Source organism: Panicum hallii, chromosome 2 (genome assembly GCF_002211085.1).
Source record: "Panicum hallii strain FIL2 chromosome 2, PHallii_v3.1, whole genome shotgun sequence".
Classification (NCBI taxonomy): Eukaryota; Viridiplantae; Streptophyta; class Magnoliopsida; order Poales; family Poaceae; genus Panicum; species Panicum hallii.
This window is the reverse complement of record NC_038043.1, coordinates 56,760,664-56,782,689: the sequence shown is the minus strand read 5'-3', so window position 1 is coordinate 56,782,689 and position 22,026 is coordinate 56,760,664. Positions and strand designations below refer to the sequence as shown.

The following is a 22,026-nucleotide window of genomic DNA, read 5'->3' as shown; positions in this document are numbered from 1 at the left end:
GCAACGACGTTTCAGTGGATCATTGCGGAGAATAATGTGATCCTAATAGATATACCTACTCTTTATGATTATTTCTTGTCAATCTAGATTTTATCATCTCTACTGTTTAGTTGCTATAACTGGTTCTGGTTTGAGAATAATTACAACTATGATGGCAACAATGATGATGCTACACCTATTTTATCCATATTCATGCTCTTTGTGTTGTTAATCACAAGATCATATCTATTTAATCAGAACATAGAGAACCACTCGGAAAAATAGTGCAAGCATAATACTATATGGCTCTGTTCTTGGCTAATTAATTAGAGACTCTAGCTTATGATAATCTTACCGAAAGGGCAAGAGGGGTTGCATCGTCGGGATATAGCTCGATCCTCTTGAGGTTATGATACGATACTAGTTAAGACGTTTTCCTCATTAGGGAGAGTTATGACCGTTTTGACTTGAAATCTTAGCAGATTGTTATAAGTTATAAGTTAGGAAATCTTTGTAAAGGCCTCGTAGTGAATTCCTATCTACTCACCTCGGAAGTGTCTAAGAGGCTCGCGACCTCGGGCGACATGAGAGACACGAATTGTGGGTAAAGTGTACAACCTCTGTAGAGTGAAAACTGATATATCAGCTGTGCTCACGGTTAAGAGCGGTTTGGACCCTCACATGATAATTGAACTTGAAGATGAATTAAATCGTGGATCATGATTGGTTATGATTATGTTTCTGTTATACCAGTTCTGTTTCTTTTAATGTGGGTTTTGGTATAAACTTATACCTTAGTAATCAGGTGCTAATAAAACATGACCAGCTAAAAGTGCTTATGGTAGTAAACCGGTCAGCCTTTTCTTACTTTTAGCTTTCATATCATATAATTCCTAACCCTTGCTAAGTACCGACCATAAATGTACTCACGCTTGTTATAATTGCTGCTCAGAAGAGAAAGTTGTCGTGAAGTCTTTTGAAGATGATGCTGAGTTCTAGGTGTACGCAACCCCCGGTCGATTGCCTATGAAGTTTGAAGCCTTCGTTTTCAGGATAAGCTGTATAACTCTGACGATCTTTATAGTCTTTTAGTTCTCTTTTCGTGATACTGTTACTAATTATTCACTGATAAAATCACTATATGTATGGAACTTTATCCTGACATAATTCGATTTTGTCCTTAAAATCGGGTGTGACAATAGGCTTACGATAGCTAACTTTGCTGTAACAATAAGACCAAACATTTTTTATGGTTCCAACTTTAACCGTTGGCGTGAGCGGGTAATATTGTGGTTGACGGCACTGAACATTATGCATGTGGCAAAGGGAAAGCCCGAACAGTTCGCTCCAAACGAAGGGAGTACATTCGAGGCCGCCGATAATCTTTTCCGAGGCTACGTTATAGGTGTTCTAGCTGAAAACCTAGTAGACTCGTACATCCATCTCAAAATAGAGAAAGAAATGTGGGATGCTCTTGAGGCTCAATACAGAGTTTCTGACGCTGGCAGCGAGTTGTATGTTATGGAACAATTCCTAGACTACAGGATGGTGGAAGGCTGTTCTGTGGTGGAACAAGCCCATGAGATACATACGTTGAAGTTGAAGTTGAAGTTGTAGCAAGGAGAGTTCATGTGTAGTATGTGGCCGGAGGTATTATCTCCAAGTTGCCACCTTCATGGAAGGACTTTGCTACTTCACTGAAACATAAAAGACACGAGTTCACCATCGATGGGCTAATTGGTACTCTTGATGTTGAAGAGAAGGTGAGAGCAAAAGACACACGTGGAATAGGAGTTGTCGGAGCTAGCGCCAACTTTGTTCAAAAGAACAATAATTTTGTTCAAAAGAATAACTCCCACAGAAACAAGAAGAAGCCACCGCAGACGCAGAACCACACAAAGACTAAACAGAGGACCACTTTCAAGAAGAAGAAGGGAAATTGCTATGTGTGCGAGAGTCCGGACCACTTCGCTGGAAAATATCCGCATCGCAAGGGCATGAAATCTGCCAATATGGTCATTAGCGAGGCTGGAAGAACATTAGGGTATGGTAATTCATTACCTACAGTTCTTTTAGTATTTTATTTATCTGAGTGCTGGGTTGACACTGGGGCTAATATTCATGTGCGTGCTTATATTTCCTTATTTTTTTCTTACCAGGTTGGAGGGACTGCCTCCTTGTTGATGGGTAATGGATCGAATGCTCATATTCTTGGTGTTGGTACGGTTAATCTGAAGTTTACTTCGAGCAAGACCGTGCAGTTGAAGAACGTGCAGCACGTCCCACCATCACGAAGAATCTAGTCAACGGCTCTCTACTTTATAGAGATGATTTTAAGTTAGTCTTTGAGTCCAATAAATATATTTTATCTATATTTGGAACATTTATTGGAAAATGTTATGATGGCGGAGGCTTGTTTCACTTTTCTTTGGATGATTGTAATAAAGTTGTAAATAATGTGGTTAACGCTAATGAATCTAATGTATGGCATTCGAGGCTTTGTCACATTAATTTTTGTTGCATGATGGGGTTAGCAAACTTGAATTTAATTCCAAAATTTACCTTTGTCAAAAATTCTAAGTGTCATGTATGCGTTGAATCAAAACAAACTCGCAACCCTCATAAGGTTGCGGAGGCGAGAGACTTGGCGCCTTTAGAATTAATTCATTCCGATTTGTGTGAGATGAGTGGCATGTTGACAAAGGTGGTAAAAAATCGATGATTATACTAGGTTTTGTTACGTCTATTTGTTGAAGTCAAAAAATGAAGCTTTGCACTATTTTAAAATCTATAAAGCTGAAGTAGAAAATCAACTTTAGGCAAAGATCAATAAGTTAGGTCGGATCGTCATGGCGAGTACTTCTCAAATATTTTCACTTCATTCTACGAGGAACATATTTTCACTTCATTTTGCGAGGAACATGGTATTATTTATGAGAGGACGCCTCCCTATTTACATCAGTCAAATGGTGTTGCCGAAAGAAAGAACGTACTCTAACTGATTTGGTTAATGCCATGTTGGATACAGTGGGACTTTCCAAGGAATAGTGGGATGAGGAAATATTGACTGCATGTCATATCCTAAGCCGTGTTCCTATAAAGAATAAAGAGAAAACATCATTCGAGGAATGGGAGAAGAAAAGGCCAACCTTCCATACTTACGTACATAGGGTTGTTTGGTAAAGGTTATTGTGCCAATAACCAAGAAATATAAACTTGGACCTAAAACTGTGGATTGTATCTTTCTAGATTATGCCATTCACAGCGTTGCTTATAGATTTTTAATAGTAAAATCTGGAGTACCTGATATGCATGTTGGTACAATTATGGAGTACAGAGATGCTATATTTTTTTAAAGTATTTTTTCTATGAGATATGAAACAAGTTCATCTAAGTAAGAGAATATTGAGGAGGATATCTCTACCCAGCTGATAGTGCACAATGAATTTACACGCCTATGGACAATCCTAAGAGGATAACAATGAAGCTCCTAGAACGAGCAAAAGACAAAGGACTGCAAAGTCTTTTAGTGATGATTGCACTGTATACCTCGTGGATGACGCACCTAGTACCATTGAAGAGGCATATTTATCTTTAGATGCTCACTATTGAAAAGAAGTAGTGAGTTGTGAGATAGACTCTATTATGCCTAATGGTACCTGGGAGGTTGTTGATCGTCCTTGTGGGTGCAAACCTGTAAGATGCAAGTGGGGTGTTCAAAAAGAAGCTTAGGCCGGATGGTACTGTTGAAAAAGTACAAGGCTAGGCTTGTGACTAAGAGTTATACTCAGAAAGAAGAAGAGGACTTCTTCGACACTTATTCATAGGTTACCCAATTGACCACAATTCGAGTGTTACTTTTCTTGGCAGCCTCCTATGATCTTCTCGTTCATCAGAAGGACGTGAAGACAGTTTTTCCAAATAGATAATTGGAAGAGGAGATCTATGTGGATCGGCCAGATAATTTTGTATCAAAAGGTCAAGAGGGAATGGTGTGCTAGTTATTGAAGTCTCTATATGGCCTCAAGCAAGCAGCTAGGCAGTGGCACAAGAAGTTCGATAGAATTTTGACATCTACCGTCTTTGTTGTGAACGAAACTGATAAATATATATACTATCGCTTTGGTGGGAGTGAAGGAGTGATATTGTGCCTGTATGTGAATATCTCAAAGAATTTTTGTCTCAAAATTTTGAGATGAAAGATCTAGGAGAGGGCTGATATTATCCTTATCAACCATAGTCGCTTTGGGTATAGTAATTGTAAACATATCTCAACTCCTTATGATGCCAGCATAATTTTGAGATAAAAGGATAATGAGAGATCAATTGAGATATTCTCAGATTATTGATTCATTGATGTATTTAGCTAGCGCTACGAGGTCTGACATCTTGTTTGCTATGAACAAACTAAGCCGATTTGTTTCAAACCCAGAAGATTACCATTGCAATGCTCTTGAAAGAGTAATGTGCTATCTAGTAGGGATAATGGACTATGGTATTCACTACACCGCGTACCCTAAGGTGCTAGAGGGCTACAGTGATTCGAACTGGATCTCTAATGCTGATGAGATAAAAGCCACGAGTGGATATGTGTTCACATTTGGAGGTGGCGCTGTTTCTTGGAAGTCTTGCAAGGAGATCATCTTAACGAGGTCAACAATTGAAGCATAATTCGCAGCGTTGGATACTGCCACTGTTGAGGCCGGGCGGCTTCGTGAACTCCTTATAGATCTGTCGATAGTTAAAAAATGATACCAGCTAATGAACTATGATAATCAAACTTTGATTGTTACGGTGAACAGTTGAAAGGATTACATGAAGTCATCCAACCATGTAAAGAGGCGGTTGAAATCTGTCAGAAAGTTGAGAAACTCCGGAGTTATAGCCTTAGACTATGTTCAAACGGCTAAGAACCTGGCAGATCAATTCACAAAGGGTCTTTCACAAAATATGAAAGATAATGCATCAATGGAATTGGGCCTTAGACCCATGTGAGTCATTCTACAGTGACAACCTGTTTCGTATGTCGGAGATCCTGTGATTAAGGATGGTGAAACAAATCATACTATGACGGAGAGAAGAGAACCTTTGTAATAGTCTCATTCCAGGTGAAAGGTGCATTTCTTTTCTATTCTGTATGGTAGGTTGGCTTATGCCTTAATGTGTTCCAAGTGGTTTCTTTGAAACAAGGAAGTTATTTTTTTAAACAAAGATATTGTCCTATAGACATCTTTAAGGAGCACACCTATATAAGTCTGACTATTGGTTATAGTATATGAGATTTGGGTGATCTTAGAAACTCATGAAAGGTCTAGAGTATGACTTATAAGCTTCAAACCATGGGGATGATTATGCAGCCTAGTATCAGTGTAGGGTTTTGGTAAAACTTATTTGCACAAGACTGACAATTCAAAGCATAGTCCATTGTACAGTTGTCAATAAGTGTAGCCTTAGTTCTAGATAAAAATTCAACTTAACAGTCTCTGTCAAATACTGGTATATCAAAAGGGTATGAGAACATTTTCAGTGTGGCTTGAAATTCTTGGTGGGCATTGTGGAATATGTGGGCTTTTGGCCCAATATTTGTAATTAAAGAATTAAAAGCTCACGCTAGGGAGTTATTCTGTAATCACATAATGAAAGTGGAAGAGAATTTCAAACGACTTAAAAGTTGGCCTGTGTGTACACCGCCTGTGAATCCAGTAAAAGAGGATTGGCAAGCCCCACGCGCTCGGGTCGCTGGGCCAGGCCGTGGTGAGTCGAGCCCGAGCCTGAGCCTGACGTGACGTGATGTGCTGCGCGCACATCTTCAGCGAGAGCAGGTGCCTCTGGAACCATTGCCCGCTAAAGATCCTGCATGGGACAGTGGGGCAATCAGTTTTTTTGGAGTGTCTTCACGCGACTGCTCGTCCAGAACCATGATGTCTTCACCGGCGTAATGTTCAACATCCATCCCTGCGCACCAACTCCATCGACTACATCCTGAAGCTCCTACAACTACTTCCTGAAGGCCATCTGCAGTGCACCAAATTCGTTTGACTATTCCAAGCAGACCAGTCGAGCATGTCTACTCTAGGTGGTAACGGTGCCTTCGGCACTGGATCTACCTCGGAGTATAGTCTGATACTCCTCTATTTTATTTGATTCATCGTTAAATTCATATTAACTTAGAAGCACATATCTTGTTTCACTCATCATAGTTATAAAATTATTAATAAATTATATATGTAATTTTGGAATTAAAATATATCCGACAATACCTATTTTTCTAACAGCGAGTGCCGGAGCATGTGCAGGGTGCTCGGATTCGACGTGCCGGCGGGAGCGATGGTGCTCGTGAACGCGTGGCGATCGGCAGGGACCCGAGCTATTGGGACGCGCGCCGGAGGAGCTTATGCCGGAGCGATTCGAGAGCAGCGACGTCGACTTCAAGGGGACGGACTTCGAGTTCATCCCGTTCGGCGCCGGGCGGCGGATGTGCCCGGGCATAGGATTTGGGCTAGCAAACATGGACCTCGCGCTCGCCTCCCTCCTGTACCACTTCGACTGGAAGCTGCCGGGCGGGACGGAGCCCGGCGAGCTGGACATGACGGAGGCGCTGGGGATCACGACCCGCCGCCTCTCCCACCTCGTGCTCGTTCCCACGGCCCGCGTGATATTGATCTGTGCCCGGGCTGGCCATGTGATCACGTTGTGAAGAGTTGATTAACTTTTGTCTGGCTTCGTTTAGAACAAAAAAGCTTGGTGACTGATATCAGCACCATGAGCAACTGACACGAAAAGGCAGCAGTGTTTGCATGGACTTCGTATTCCGAACGCCACGGTGAGCCTTGTGCTCGTTGACACAGGCCGGCATACAACCCAGTTTGTTTGAGCCCGGACTGGTGACTGGTGAGCCAACTCTTGCATTTCTTTTGGAACGGTCGTATCTAGAGTTTTACTTTAGCTTACTCCTGGGCGAGTTACCCCAGCACTAATTCGCTCTGGTTTGTACTGAATATGATAAAAAAAAGTAACTGAGAAGAAAATTTTGAGTTTGTACTGAATATGATGATATCGGATGATTTACAAATAATTCGTTCGTCGATCGAGGACATACAGGCCCAAACAATCACTACAGAGTAGGAAGTTGATTTACAAAAAATTCATCTATCGAGTAACTACATACACGCCCATGCATATCGGGCACAGTTCTTGAGGAGGCGGCGCTGCTGCTGCTGCTGACATGCCCATCTTTAGCAGAGCACCTCCACCTGGCCATCCCAACGCACGCATGGACGCCATGCAATGCCCTGCAGATGACATGGAAAGTATCAACACATGAGACAGTAGATGGGGGGTGTGGACGCATCCACCGCCGGCTCTCGTGCGGCAGTTAGAGTTATTACCACTCGCTTTTCTTACCTAGCTTTTCTATCTCATCAGAGCACCATGTCCTTGATGAGATCGAAATGAGGGTAGTCGCCGTCCTCGGAGCCGTCCTCCGACGCGCGGCGGCTGTTCTGGACGGCGGGCTCCTCTTTGTCGTCCGGCGAGGCCGGCGGCGGCGGCAGCGCCGGCACCGGCGCCGCTACAGGCTCCGCCGCGGCAGCTGGTGCGGATGGCGACTGCGATTCGCCAGCAGCGCCGCCGTAGAGGCGGACCTTGCCGGGCATGGCCTGCATGGCGAGGTCGACCCGGCGCGGGAAGGAGAGGGGCGCAGCAGGGGACGGCGGGGCGCGCGGGACGCGGGGCGGCAGCGGCGGGAGGCCGTCGAGCGGCACGGGGTCGTTCTCGCCCCTGAGCTCGGCCGGGAAGTGCGCGAAGAAGCAGACCCGGCGCGGGCACCGCAGCCCGCCCTCGCACATGACGGTGCGGAACCGCGCCGGGTGCAGCCACAGCTCGAAGACGCCGTGCGCGTACCGGCAGCGGAGCCCGCGCACGCAGGACGGCGCCGCCCCCGTCCGCGCCAGGTGCTGCTGCTGCTGCGACTCGCGGAACGCCGGGCAGGTCACCGCGAGGTACGAGAAGTTGCGCGGGTCCCGCCGCCGGGCGCGCTCCCCCTTGTGGGCATACGGGCACGCCGTCCAGTCGTGGTTGCCCACCTGCGGGCACCGCTGCACCTTGTAGACGTACACCCAGAACGCGTCCGCCATGGCCGCCCACAGCCGGTGCCCGCGGTGCGCCCACGCGTACCACGTCGTGGGGTCGCTCGGGTCCGCGCCGCCGCTCGACGCCGCCCACCGTCGGCACCTATCCGCAGACATGTCCATCAAGAATTCCGTATGCTAAGTTGCTAACACACACCCACACTATCTAGCGACTTCTACACTACTACGATCTGTCACCGGATTAACTAGGTTAGCATGAGCACGGAGAGGAAGAGATAGCAGGAAGCCGTGCGTGGTGTTTTGGGCTTCATGATGGCTACTACTTGGCTTATCTGCTATCTGCTCGTGTTCTTGTGGCTTCTTGCAATGGTTGCGAGGTGACCTATAGCTACGGTTTTACTTTCTACCACGATATATATAGTAGCTAGGTGTAATATATATATATATGTGTGTGTGCGCCAAGCGATTTGTTTGTGTACATGAAAATCTCTATGCCCCGATGCCTGTATTTATAGGGGATCAGAGGTAGTACTTTGGGGTCTCGCCAGTGGGGCTGTTTTGTCTCGTACCCATGTAGCTTTAAGATGCTGTAGACTTTTGGGTACGGTGTTGGATGGATATCTCAAGTGACATGTACATATGCATCTACATTCTGGACCCTTCTCCCGGCAGACTTGCATTGTGTAGGAGACCGTATTTCCATGTCAGCAGTGGTGGGTAAAGGGTGGCCACGTAGGAGACATTTGTCCCATGCCAATGTGATAGGGATCAACCATGAGGGATGGTGTGTGTATACTGTGTGGCAATTGTGCAGGCTGAGCCTGCCTATAAGTAAAACAACCTAATTTGGGTTGATATATATATGCTGTGGAGTGTTCTTTTTTTTTTTGTCTATGAAACACAATACAAACACATACGCAGTCTTACCCACGACGAGTACACACACATATAACTTACCCATATGAGCACCTCCGGAAATCTTGAGATTGACGAAGTTACCACGTTATTCTGATATGTAAAAGAAAGTAGATCCAAATGAGACTTCCAACCAGCCCTTTCCATTATAATGAAATATATATACCATTGGGAATAATAAAATACCAATAAATATGAGAATATATAGACTGGAAAAATAAGATAGATCTGGCATGGAAGATTGATTACAAACAAAATAGATGCAGCGATGGATAAAACTTCAAGGACATGACATAGGGAGGGATAAATAAGTGGAGTAAGATTGAACACCAATAAAGTAGAAGCTTGGAATTGAAAATAAGAGATGTTAATCGTGTCGCAACGACGTCGAGTGAGGGATGTTGCTATTACCATGGGAGATAGTGCATACCTGAGAGAGCTCGAAGAGCGTTATGACGACGACCTTCATTTCGAAGCATCGTGCGGTGTTGATGTTTTGTGATTGATACCACCTACGCATACAAGACCGATTCATGGAGGGGAACGTACGGTTGGGCTGGGCGCTATTTATAGCCGCGGGCTAGCGGCAAGATGTCTATGCCACCATCACGTTGACGTGTGTATGCGTGTCTCCGTTCACAATGTAGTTTGCGTGTTAGATAATTTTCACCCTCGCATTTTCCGGTGCCAACTGACCTATTAGTATACTAATAATGCAATAGAGTACTAGACAGATACAATAATCCTGCAGCAGCAAAAATAATTACTTGCACCTCTTGGCAATTCCTTTTTTCGATCAAGTGTTTTGTCCTAGCTAATATTGCTGTAATGTCATACCATGAAAAGTTTATCCACTTGTGATACAGGCAACAGGCTTAAATATTGTATATCTAGCCAAGTTAATATTTAAATAGACTAACTGTACTGTACTTATTATTCTCTCCAAGATATATGGGACGATGTGAGCACTTTTTTTTACATCAAATCGACTGTGAGTGGTTAAAGTACGTGATGGACCCAATAATTTTAGTTAAACGAATTTTACTGATTTTAGTTTCATGGATATATATAGCAGCATGGGCGCGCACACATACAATCACGCATGACTATATATAGTTCGTGTCATATCCACGTCGGATTGTCGTTGTTTCCTAAAACCGGTGTCCTAAAGATACTTTCCAATCCAGACAAACAAACTGCCCGCCATTATTACTAGTGCAAAAAAATACACTGCTTTACACATCAACAGTGACACGTACGTGTATGTGCCCCCATGCATGCACGCGCGCGTGTACAGCCTGCCAGAGATGGCACCGCCTGCATTTGCTTATCCGACACTGCAAGCTAACCAGCTGCCTTGCGCCGCTCAAATCGCTCGGAAAGGGAGAAGAAAAGATGGTAAGTTGCCAGCCGGAAGCCGTGTTACGTTTCCGATTCGTCTTAGCTGCTTTGATCTAGAAAGCTGTAGCGGACGCCGTGAAAGCTAGCGTACGTTCGGGTGAAACAGGCAACAGCTAGCGAAATACTATAATCGCGCGCTAGGGGAAACGGCAGCAGCGTCCACACGGCCGCCCGGGATGACAAGCAGGCCTCGCCTCGTCTCGCCGGCACGGATCGGATCGGATGATCGGAGTCGAGGAAGAAGCCCTCTCTCCCTCTTGGTGCAGGCGAGGGCGAAATTAAAATTAAAGGCCGGCGTCATCAGCAGCAGCAGCAGCTACGTACTGACATCGTCGCGTCGCGTACTCGCGTGCAGCCATAGAGGTGGCGAGCGCCGCGCAGGCCCGGCGACGATGCGGCCGTATGTAATGGCGTTGGCGGCTTCCGGTTTCCGTTGGGCAAGCCGACAGATCCCACCAGCACTTGGGCGCGGCGGATGCGGGTCGTCATGCATGCGTTCGCCCGGGGGAGGGCTGCGAGAGCTCGAACACTTGCGTAGGCGATGATGCCACACGCCATGGATGATCAGCTGGCCTGGAGGCGTGGCGCATGCATCGTCGGTGTGAGGGCTGCAGCGCTGTTGCTTCGTGCCACTCTCTGGTCTCTAGCCTTAGCCTTTAACACAGCTTTAAGGTGCATGTCAGCATGTCTATCTATCTGTTTATCCATAAATCTAGCCGGCAAGCAAAATAAATGTGTTGGATACAACTAATTTTAGAAAGCTTGCATTGATTGTCTGCCGTGATCGATAGTCAGAGAGAGAGACTGCAAGTGAAGGAAGGAAAGGAATACCCAGCTAGTCACCATGACAAGTCTCCTCATGTTGGGCTGGCTGGGTCTTCTGAACACAGCTGCTTCTCTCTCTAGTGGGCTAGTTGGGTCCAACCCGCCACGCTAACTGGGCCAGCACGAAGGGAGCCCACCAGGCCATCATCAATCAGCACTTCCACGGGATTGGGATGCATTCTATCGCACATCCGAATTGTTGTCTTGGCAGGCTGGTGGGCCAATCCACTAGCAGCCTATGCTGCGCGATCCGGAATCGTCTCCGATTAAATTTCTTTTTTTTTTAGAACGTTCGATTAACCGGGGCGCTGCACCGTATGCTGCGCTCAGCGCTCGTCCTGTACACGCCGCCACGTGCACTGACCCCGCCGTCGGTGGACCTGCGAGGGACGTCCACCTGCACTGGACAGCGCCCCGCCCGGCACCGACGACTTTTCCGACCATCCTTGTGCCGCAGAGGCAGAGCATCTGACTCTCACAAATGCGCACATGTTCTCGTTATCCACACGAAAACAAAATCCTTCTCTTTGATTTTTGTTCAACAAAATTTCTTATCGATCCACCAGGCACCAGCATCTTCGCCTGCTGAAGCCGGTGCGGAGCAACTGAGATGCTGGGCACCGCGGCGAGATTCCTCTGCATGAGCTACTAATCCTCCTTTAACTAATCCAACAAATCGACGAGAAAATAACGTCGTTTTCTGAATCCTGAGGGCCAGGGCCTGCCCTACCGTCTTCTGTTCTTGGCAAGCACAACCAACGAACCAACCCGGAGGAGGAGCCGGGCATATTCTCTCTTCCCCTTCCGTTTCTCCTCCAAACACAGCGCCCTGAAAGCGACGCCAGCCGCAGGCGAGGGAGGCGTCCACTCTTCTTCCTCGCCGAGCACCAGCCGTACGTTTCCTGGACCTTCCAGTCTCCCCCACTTCGTTCATCCAGAGTCCCTCTCTCCTCGCGCCTCGAGCTCCCTTGAAGGTCAAATCCTTCGCCCCCAGGTTTCTTCTGCCCCTAATCTTTTGTACTTCTGTTCATGCGTTTGATTCTGGAGCTGCTGCCTGCTAATGCTCTTTCTCCCTGCATTTTGGAGCTCCTGGAGTGTCAGTGCTCGATCAATTTAGTTGCTTTGTTTTTTTTTTCGTCGTGTGTATCCATGGATTGGGATTCAGTTCGGATTTATGCTTCATTTGATTGAAATACAGTTTGGATATGGCTGCAGGTTCATGGGTAGATGGAGGTTCACCGGCGTGGTGGTTCTCATACTCTTGCTGTCTGCTGCTTCTCATGGAAGAGGTAGTTCCATGTGATCCTCCGGGTTCAGTTTACCGTTTTCGTGCTTCCTGGTTTCGAACATCGAGTTAGCTTAAGCAATGACAAATGAGATGCTCATTGTACTTTTTACCGTTTCCAATGAATGGATTCAGCGTGTCAATGCATTCCAAAACATCTAAATGGTGTAATTTTGTGTAAAGAAAAGGGGCACCTTCCAGCTGACTGATGGAATGGCACTGTTTGGGCTGTTGGTTAGTGGGGACAAGCCAGCAACTGAGCCAATTTAGGGGATCCACACAGAAGCATGTACATACATCTAGAAAAAAGTTTTAATTTTGTGGAGAAGAGAGGGAAGTAGGTAGTGTATCAGTGGCTGACAGTTGTTATTTCCTACAAACTTGCTGTTGATATAGCTGCAAAGGAAGCCATGATTGGTGGCCCTCCAAAACAAAGGAAGTAGATGGGTTGATGAACTGCAACCGCAAAGAATCATTGTAGATTGCTTCTTTATGTTGAACTTGCAGTCAGGAGTTTAGCTTCCTGATCATGGAATCACATTCTAAATATTCATGAAGTCTTTCAGATAATTCCTTGATGTATTGTTGTTGCAATTATTCAAGATGATCCATGTGATCATGGTCAATGTCATCATGGTTAGCCAATCATCTGATTTTCATAGAATTCGCCTTCAGGGTTCTAGTGTGGGTGATATTGAGACTCCAATAAGTGTTATCTATCACACATTGACCATAATATGTTTAGGCATGAATAGCTTATGTTTTATGGAACTATTGACTCGGCTATTTATGCTTGAGCTTGACGCTGTAATAACTTTACAAGGCCAAAGAAGCTGCCTTTTCAGTTGGGAGAAGGGGCTATTATAGTCACTTCTATAAGGCTAAAGCCAATTAAAATTGAGAATCTTAAACCAGTTCTCCTTTCTTTCTTATGTTTAAATGGGGTTAATGACATTATCTGAGCTTGTCCAGACAAGGCCAGCGACACCAATTCTGTTGATTATCTTATTATACTATAGAGTCTGTAGCCAATACTTGCTTTTAATCTTCTATCGTTAAACACCACAATGAGCCTACAATTTTCTTGATCACAGAGCTGCCTGTCAAGAAAAGTGGCCAGAGTTTTGTCTACAATCACACTCTTGCAAAATCTCTTGTGGAATATGCTTCAGCAGTAAGTTAAAACCTTTTCCTAAATTTTTTTCACAACCTTTGTTCTGAACTGAATATTCACAATTTCCAGGTGTTCCCTACTTTTATGAGAGTAAATTTTAGCTGATGGTGCTGTACTGTCTATAGGTGTATATGACAGATTTAACTGCTCTGTATACATGGACATGCTCAAGATGCAATGACCTGACCCAAGTAAGAAACCGTCAAGTTCGCTTGCACTCACTGAACCATTTGCCCCTTTATAAAAGACAAAGTTCTTCTCTAAAATGGCCATTGGCCAGGATAAATAGTTTCTAGTTTGATATGGTTTCCAACTTCTGAAATAGGGCTTTGAGATGAGATCTCTAATTGTTGATGTGGAGAACTGCTTGCAGGTTCCTTTCTCACTACAGTTTGAATTCAGTTATCATGAATTTTCTGTGACATTGTATGGCTTGTTGCTATCATAATAGCAATCTTTTCATGATATATCGTTCCCTTTACCTACCATTCTTTGGCTAATGTGGCAGGCGTTTGTTGGTGTAGCTCATAATCTAAATTCGATTGTTGTTGCAATCAGAGGAACTCAAGAGAACAGGTGATTGGCTGCTTTTGCTTCTATTGTTCTCAGTTAAACTAATTCTGATTTACATGTTAATGTTTTCAGTTCAAATATGATTTAATTTTAGGTTTGATTAATCAGTGTACAGAATTGGATTAAGGACTTGATATGGAAGCAGCTTGATCTAAGCTATCCAAACATGCCGAATGCAAAGGTTAATGCCAATGAAATATCTCTTTTCTTTTCTGTTTTTTGGGGGGAAAGCAAAAGGTTGAGTATTCATATGTTTGTACTACTATGGTTAAAGGTGCACAGTGGATTTTTCTCCTCCTATAATAATACAATTTTGCGTCTAGCTATCACAAGTGCTGTTCGCAAGGCCAGAAAATCATACGGGAATATCAGTGTCATAGTGACAGGCCACTCAATGGGAGGAGCCATGGCTTCTTTTTGTGCACTCGACCTTGCTGTAAGGGTTTAGAGTTTCATGCTATGTTCTCTTAAATCCTTTTGGATTGGAATCCTGGAACCAAGTTTAAGGCTTAAAGCAAAACATTTCTACACAGATGAAACTTGGAAGTGACAGTGTGCAACTCATGACGTTCGGGCAGCCTCGTGTTGGCAATGCTGCATTTGCCTCATACTTTGCCAAATATGTGCCCAACACAATTCGAGTGACACACGGACATGATATTGTGCCACATTTGCCGCCTTATTTCTCCTTTCTCCCCCAGCTGACATACCACCACTTCCCAAGAGAGGTATACCTTGCACATGAACTTTACAAAACTACTCTTTTCGCAGACTACATTATGTACATGTATAACCTTCATGTTTATGAAATTTCAGGTTTGGGTCCATGATTCTGAAGGCAACACAACTGAACAGATTTGTGACAATAGTGGTGAAGACCCAAAGTGCTGCAGGTTTGATGGCTCTTATCTTCCTGGCAGCTCAAATGTGGTTTCTTTAAGCTTCTGTTGTAACATTTCCTTCCTCATTTGTGGTGTTAGGTGCATCTCCATGTTCAGCTTGAGCATTCAGGACCATTTCACCTACCTGGGAGTCGATATGGAAGCAGATGACTGGAGCACCTGTAGAATCATTGGAGCTCAAAGCATTAAGAAATTCTATAAGGAGCTCACCAGCAATATTATCATGGCAAAGCACAATGTCGACGTCTCCATTGTTGAACCTAGCAAGCAGAGAGATTTGAGTAGTTTTAGATAGCCACAGCATTCCATTTAATACAAATTCAGAGCGAAAAGCGAAGCCTTGTTTTTCTCTTGAAGATGAATGCTAAAGTAGTTCAGCTGGAGGATTTCATTCTGCTTGGGATAATACTCTTGATGTCTTGTAAATGTGTAGGACTGTAGATATGTACATAAGAAAGATAGATTCATAGGTCATGGCTTCTGTTGGATGATTTTTTTCTAGATTATGGATAGTTCCGGCCTCAGCATTCACAGGTTGAATTCTCACAGCTAAGCTTCTGTTGGGTGATGATGTCCTCTATAGATGCATGCTGTAAACTTGCAATAGAATTAGAATAATCCCATCGATACATGGTATCTATGTCTGCAAGAATGCCAGCAAAATCTCAACATATTAACGTTCCTGGTTTGTGGCACTCCATCAACTAGTGCCAATTGACAAACCGAAGCAGGAGTGCAGTTGCAAGAGCATGGTGCGGATCGTAGCACTGCTTAATCTGGAAGTTGTGCACTGACAAGACCCTGCGATGTAGATTTTGCGCACTGGTATCTGGAGTTTCAGATTGTCTCGCACCCTTGTGCAGTGAGAAGCTTCAGAATTCAGATCAACTCCCTCGGCGACGGCGCGGCGCAAGTTTGCAGATACCAGAAAGCAGCAATCGAGTCGCCGCCGTTGCCTCATCAGGTTGTCCTCCCCTTTCATACCTCAGCCGAAGATTCTTAATTTCGCACCGTGCCGGCGCCGGCGGCCGATGGTATTCCACGCGCCGCGCCTGCGATGCGAGCCCGACCTCACATTCAACCCCCGCCTGGAGATGGCGCGAGGAGTTCAACGACTGGACGTGCTAGATGGGGAGAACCGGCTCTCGCTCGCTCGCGCAGCCGCCACCGCCGCCCGGGCACTCTCATCCGCGGCGTCCCTCTCCACCATCCTCCAGGGGTCCAGGGCGCCGAGTCGCAGGGGACCGTACGGCCATCAAGGAGAATAGGAAATAGTACGGGGGTTCCCTCGAAAACTAACCTACGGTAGCCGCCCCCGCCTCATCTGGACCGTTGGAATGGATCGCACGGTCAGGGAGGCCCAAAATCGGATCGCGATTAATAAACGCGATCCGATCCTGGGGTATAATACAAGGATACGAAGGACTATAGGGGGTCTTTAGTAACTTTCCTCGGCTGCCTCCATCGTGGCCGCGTAGGCGCCATCGGACGGTGCCCGTAAACCGTTCCTTGGTTCCCGGAGTTCCTCGTCCTTCCGACGGCCGATGCGGGCGCTATCGCCGGCGCCGCCGCAGCCGCAGCCCTTGCAGGGACGCGTGTGGGCACCTGTGCGATCGGTGGGCGAGTCCGTGCCTCCGTGGGTGCGCGGCGGCGGCGCTAGAAAGGCTGTTTCCGCGGTTCGATGACATCCTCGCGGAGGCGGAGCTATAGGCAATCCAGCCGCGCAAAATGTGGCAGCCCGTAGCCGCCGCCGGCGCTGGCCATGACGGCCTCCTCCATCCTCACCCTTTGGAAGAGTTCTCTGGTATTTTTCTCCCTTCTTCGTTATGCACTTCCAATTCAGCTCCAGTTAAAACCAACGAGAAGCAGCATTCAGGCACAAGGAATCAGTGTTCTTCCTCATAAGTATAATGTATATGATGAGCCAATGTTACATAGCAAGCCAAAAATCAAACATCCTGTTCTGTACAGAACTATGTATGACATGTCTTCTGCAAATCACTCCATCACATCATTACCGATGAAAGAAAAAAAATCCTCTATGAACGGCTCTACTTACAAATACAACCCATTTACATGTACAGACACACAATCCAGGCCGCAACTCCGCAGCACATTGTCACACGAAGCGTGATTCTACAAAAGTATGCTCTGAAGTCTAAATCTCAGTGACGGAATGGTTCTTCTTGTCATCACCCTGAGTCTTCAGGTAAAACCTGGAAGAACTGTAGAAGTGGTCCATGGAGGCAACTAAAAACCAAACATGGAGTGTGTGGAAGTAATAGTGTTCAACTCTCAACAATGTCCGGTCAAAAGAGACTCGTGCCAAGCAATGAAGATTCCTGGCAAAATTGATAGCAGGGAAAGAATGGTATAATCCATCGATCGCATGTACTATCAAAGCTGCCTGCAGAATTTGCCCGGCTCTGCATTCTATTTCTCACGGGCATCAACCTTAACAGCGGCCAGAAGTTGCGGAACATCCAGACCATCGTTCCTTCCGGAGCTACTGCTGCTGCCAGAACCTTCAGTACGATCCTGCTCGAATTCCCCTCCTCTGATAGTGTCCTTCCTCAAGTCTGGGAAGTTCAACATAAGTGACTCAGCAGCATGTTGAGCATCAGGAACACTGGTTGTTCGTCGGTGAGTTTTTGCCCTTGGGGTAGAAGGGCAGGTCCTAGAATCCTTTGTGGAGGGTGCATTTGGATCGTAAGGATGCGAAGCTAGATAAGATAGTGCAGTGACAACATCTCCTATGAGCGGCCTAGATGCTGCTTGCTCCTGCAAACACATTGCTGCAACAGCTAAAGCCTGGTACAAACCCCTTTTGGGATAGCGGCCTTGCAGCAATGGATCAGCAAGTTGGCAGAACTTTCTTCGGTCTCTAAAAAGTGGACGTGCCTGCAAATTTAATGGAGATCAGACACTTGCCAGTTGGCACATACAAAGAAATAACAGGGCATTTACCTCCCTCAACCAAATGAATGGAATAACTTAGTGCAGTTGAACCTACCCATGCGACAAGATTTTGCTCCCCTGAAGGCTGGGTGTGATCAATTGCTTTGCGGCCTGTAATAAGTTCAAGGAACACAACACCAAAGCTGTAAACGTCAGACTTTACTGTCAACTGTCCTGTCATGGCATATTCAGGAGCGCAATATCCATATGTTCCCATAACTCGTGTTGATACGTGAGTTTTGTCACCAACTGGACCAAGTTTTGCAAGCCCAAAATCAGACAGCTTAGGGTAGTAGTCTTCACCCAGGAGAATATTTGATGATTTGAAATCTCTGTATATGACAGGTGGATTTGCCTTATCATGAAGATACTCCAGACCTTTCGCTGCACCGGCAGCAATTTTCATCCTTGTATTCCAGTCAAGAGGTTCCTTGTCTGGCGGACAATCCACCAAGAAAGTGATTTCATGAGTTATAAAAGAAGAAGTACGGATGACAATATCTAGAAATTGTTATTGAGTATGTCAGCAGTAAAAAAAATAATGCTGGAGAATAGCTAGGATCTTTCTTTGCTGGAATATAGCAGGTTAGACACCAATTAGAAAACGTTTAGACTAAAGCCAAGGAAAATATGTAATTTTGGACCCCTTAGGGAAAAGTATCTACTTAACAACCTCCATAATATAGTGCAATTCTTACCATACAGATGATTTTCTAGTGATCCCAATGCCATGTATTCGTAAACTAGGAGGCGCTGATCACCATCTGCACAATAGCCAATTAATCTGACCAGATTAGGGTGGTGTAGGAGACTTAGCATGAGAACCTCCACAAGAAATTCACGATTTCCTTGAAAGCCATTTCTATCAAGTTGCTTCACAGCAATGACCTGCCAGGTGACATGGGTGAAATTAAAAATGAAAAATGAAGGTGTCAGACACTCAACCAATTAGAACAATCAGGGGTGTTCTCCCTTTTCTACTTAATGAGACTTATCCAAAACTGCATGGTACGAAAAACTAGAAGACAATTAGCAATAGGTAGCAAACCTGTCCATTTTCCATGCGTCCTTTATACACACGACCAAAGCCACCTTCTCCCAACAGGCAATCTTTCCTGAAATTCTTGGTAGCAATGGCCAACTCCCGGAAAGTGAAAATCTGTGCTGGGCCATGTGAAGTGTTTCCTCCTCTGCGAACAGGTACAGAATCTTCCTTCCTGGAGCCCGAAGCACGTGAATTTGATCGAACTGATCCATCAAAAAGATATAAGTTAGCATATAAATCCTCACGAATAATGCTTATGCTTTCATCAATACAGATAAATCACACAGCTCAGACATACAGAAAAACAGGGATAAAGAAATGGATCAGGATGCTACTTAAGAGATCTCCAGACCTATCAGAACATTTGATCTGTTAATGGTTACTCACTGTTGCACCCACACATTCAGAGTGGTCTTAACACTCTGTATAGTGAAGTTGGTGAAGGCATGGTACTACTCCACTGTTGCACCCATCAGATTCAGCATGGTATTAACACTGCTAAAATTTTCCAAGTATCCTATCTAGCTTTACAATTGCTAAGTACTTCAACTTGACAAGTAAATATCAGGTAATTGGGGCATACCCTTCAGGATCAGAGGATTCCATAAAAGTAGGACTCTCGTATCAACATAAATTCCATTAGTCACTTGACAAGGAAATTCTTAAGTCTTGATTTATAATATGAACTCCAGACAGAAATGTATATAAAAAATAATAAAACAAAATAATATCACTTCATGAGGAAATTAACTAGAACTTCCATTAGTTCTGCATTTCAATGCAAGTATGCAACTGAGAAAAAATTAACCCAAGTGGACCATCAATTTTATCAATGGTCTCAGGCTGCAGGTGGATAAGAAAATGCAGCAGACACAGAACAAACCAATGAAGAATAGCTTGCCTTCAACTCAAGGATCAGACTTGCAGGTTCAGCGACCAAGAGCTAAACTGCCATACGTGTATTGAACTCACCCTTCATTCCAACAACCACACAAAGAGTGAACCCCACTTCAAGCAAACTCAAAGCAAAGCAAATTGACACAACTAGGAATCAGTCAGACAACACGGCTATACTACACATGAAACAATCATTGTTTGACTGCTCAAGACAGAAAGTCTGCAAAGCAAATTATTGTAATTGCACGCTTCACCTCATAACCTTTTTTGTAGCACCTCAGAAATTCTGTTCCCTTCCACTCCACCTCTAATGAAAGAGTCAAAATACAGTTTTGTACCAAGGAGTAGTTTTGTGTCCCCTTCACCCCTAACGAATTACTTACAATGATAAATTAACCAACACATCTATCCGCCAGCAAAATCTATCCATAGTGAATCAAAACAAATGCAGTGATCCTCACCGCTAGCTCATAAATTAAACCGAGAGAAGCAACTATCACTAGGCATTTAATTTCACGTTTACTTCATGGATTCAAACGCCAGTAGTGTGTAACCTGTCAGTAAGCAACTACTCCACCGCTTCTGCAGACAAAAGACACTAAAATCCAGCCTTCATTCCCCCACAACAAAAATCCAGCCTTTATCCTACACCAAGGCACGCCTAGAGCAATGAATGGATCAATCAATTAATCACTGCAAGTATAGCAAACATCTGTAGCCGGTACAACAAAGCAAGAAGCAAGGTTCACGAAAAACGAAAAGTTTTGCAGTTTCCGCCAAATCAGACAAGCGCACAGCTTTGGAACCGGGTTTTCACCTGGTGCCGACTTCGCCGCAGGCCGGGGGGACGGCGAGAGCGCTTCCAAGCTCTTGGCATCCTTCCCCGACGAACCGGAGCACGGCAAGCAGCTCATCTCCCCGTTCCTGAGCACTATCTTACAAATGCCAGCCGATCCTCCAAGAAATTGAGCTCAAGAGTCGTCCGATCCTCCCCCCTCGCCTGCTGGTCAGCCGGGATAAGATCAGCGGAATTTGAGGAGATTTCCGGCCGCCGGAGAGAGAGAGAGAGAGAGAGAGAGAGAGAGAGAGAGGGAGGGAGGGAGGGGAAGTCAAGACTGTAGAGGCGTAATAAACAAAAGCGCGACTTGGGATGGTAGCGAAGGTCCAAAGCTATTGGCTGGCAAATTTGGGTGTTCTATAGTGCGGTTGAAATGTTCCTTTGTGGAGGAATTTGGTTCATGGCGTTGTACCCCCCCCCCCCCACCCCCAGTTGAGTTGAGGTGGTTGCCTTGTCAATCATAGGACAGGAGATGGCTCAAGAGAAGAACAAAGATATCTTTATTGTTTTTTTATTTTTTTTCCTATCAGAAACTGAGCCTCAAACTCTTAAAACACTGGAAAAGGGAGGGAATTCTGCATTGTGGACTGCAATCAGAAGAACCTGTAAATCTGACCGTAGTTCCCATTATTTACGCTTGATGGTTTGCTTTTAGCATCATATGATTGGTGGTGTTCTTTTCCTTTTTTTTTACAAAATGCAGCTCATGCTAATAATCAGAGATGCTAGCAACCTGCAGTATTAAAGTAAGAAGGGCACATGAACAGGAACATGCTCCAAAGTTGGTTTTCAGTTGGCGCTGGACAGAAATGTCCATGCCACCATTTCCCCCCCTTTTTTAGCCATGATATAGGGTGTATGATTTAGGGGACATGCAAAAAGGTCAAACTAACGTGTACATGTATACTTGTATATGCTTGTTTTTTTTATTTTGAGACCATTTGTATATGCTTGTTTGATTAGGTTTGGTAGAACACACTTCATATACATGTACTACCAGACACTTTGTGTTAATCCTGGTATGATGACAGTGGCTATTATTGGAAGGGAATAATAGGACCAAATACACAAGTGGCTAGCAGCTATTGTTGAATCTACTTGCTTGCACAAAATGGCCATTAATTCAGTCTCTTTTTGAGAAATC

General features: G+C 45.0%; 3 protein-coding genes and 1 pseudogene across 8 annotated transcripts; 2 read left to right on the top strand and 2 right to left on the bottom strand.

The window, feature by feature from the left end:
• The first annotated feature begins 4,464 nt into the window (after positions 1 to 4,464).
• On the top strand, positions 4,465 to 6,676 carry LOC112881358 (annotated as a pseudogene).
• Positions 6,677 to 7,043: 367 nt separating this feature from the next.
• Positions 7,044 to 9,453, bottom strand: LOC112881357 (zinc finger CCCH domain-containing protein 10-like). The gene is made up of 4 exons (XM_025946018.1): positions 9,415 to 9,453; positions 9,027 to 9,064; positions 7,384 to 8,211; positions 7,044 to 7,271 (listed from the first exon to the last, which is right to left on the bottom strand). The coding sequence occupies exons 1-3, from the start codon at positions 9,451 to 9,453 to the stop codon at positions 7,401 to 7,403; spliced, it is 888 nt and encodes a 295-aa protein (XP_025801803.1). The 3' UTR covers positions 7,044 to 7,271; positions 7,384 to 7,400.
• A 2,253-nt stretch (positions 9,454 to 11,706) lies between these two features.
• Positions 11,707 to 15,690, top strand: LOC112882681 (lipase-like). 6 transcript variants are annotated; one of them, XM_025947793.1, is made up of 11 exons: positions 11,707 to 12,103; positions 12,426 to 12,499; positions 13,590 to 13,669; positions 13,795 to 13,860; positions 13,995 to 14,042; positions 14,178 to 14,245; positions 14,351 to 14,423; positions 14,517 to 14,678; positions 14,758 to 14,970; positions 15,059 to 15,135; positions 15,223 to 15,690. In XM_025947793.1, exons 2-11 carry the CDS (start codon positions 12,430 to 12,432, stop codon positions 15,437 to 15,439), a joined length of 1,074 nt encoding a protein of 357 aa, XP_025803578.1. In that variant the 5' UTR covers positions 11,707 to 12,103; positions 12,426 to 12,429; the 3' UTR covers positions 15,440 to 15,690. The 6 variants fall into 6 exon arrangements, with proteins under 6 accessions (XP_025803578.1, XP_025803577.1, XP_025803576.1 ...); XM_025947792.1 differs by having other exon boundaries at positions 11,707 to 12,184; XM_025947791.1 differs by having other exon boundaries at positions 11,707 to 12,204.
• A 1,325-nt stretch (positions 15,691 to 17,015) lies between these two features.
• On the bottom strand, positions 17,016 to 21,295 carry LOC112880700 (probable serine/threonine-protein kinase PBL7). Its single transcript, XM_025945441.1, has 5 exons — positions 20,862 to 21,295; positions 19,151 to 19,350; positions 18,801 to 18,990; positions 18,158 to 18,537; positions 17,016 to 18,045 (listed from the first exon to the last, which is right to left on the bottom strand). The coding sequence occupies exons 1-5, from the start codon at positions 20,956 to 20,958 to the stop codon at positions 17,578 to 17,580; spliced, it is 1,335 nt and encodes a 444-aa protein (XP_025801226.1). The 5' UTR covers positions 20,959 to 21,295; the 3' UTR covers positions 17,016 to 17,577.
• Between the last annotated feature and the right edge of the window lie 731 nt (positions 21,296 to 22,026).

Excerpts from the sequence above, each read along its gene's own strand:
- LOC112881357 (XM_025946018.1), bottom strand. The coding sequence starts at position 9,453 with ATGAAGGTCGTCGTCATAACGCTCTTCGAGCTCTCTCAG. Across the intron at positions 9,065-9,414 it reads CGCTCTTCGAGCTCTCTCAG|CTTCGTCAATCTCAAGATTT; the intron begins GTATGCACTATC and ends ATAACGTGGTAA. Across the intron at positions 8,212-9,026 it reads TTCCGGAGGTGCTCATATGG|GTGCCGACGGTGGGCGGCGT; the intron begins GTAAGTTATATG and ends GTCTGCGGATAG.
- LOC112882681 (XM_025947793.1), top strand. The coding sequence starts at position 12,430 with ATGGGTAGATGGAGGTTCACCGGCGTGGTGGTTCTCATACTCTTGCTG. Across the intron at positions 14,246-14,350 it reads AGAGGAACTCAAGAGAACAG|TGTACAGAATTGGATTAAGG; the intron begins GTGATTGGCTGC and ends TTGATTAATCAG. Across the intron at positions 14,971-15,058 it reads ACCACCACTTCCCAAGAGAG|GTTTGGGTCCATGATTCTGA; the intron begins GTATACCTTGCA and ends ATGAAATTTCAG.
- LOC112880700 (XM_025945441.1), bottom strand. The coding sequence starts at position 20,958 with ATGAGCTGCTTGCCGTGCTCCGGTTCGTCGGGGAAGGATGCCAAGAGC. Across the intron at positions 19,351-20,861 it reads TGCGGCGAAGTCGGCACCAG|TTCGATCAAATTCACGTGCT; the intron begins GTGAAAACCCGG and ends TTGATGGATCAG. Across the intron at positions 18,991-19,150 it reads GACGCATGGAAAATGGACAG|GTCATTGCTGTGAAGCAACT; the intron begins GTTTGCTACCTA and ends GTCACCTGGCAG.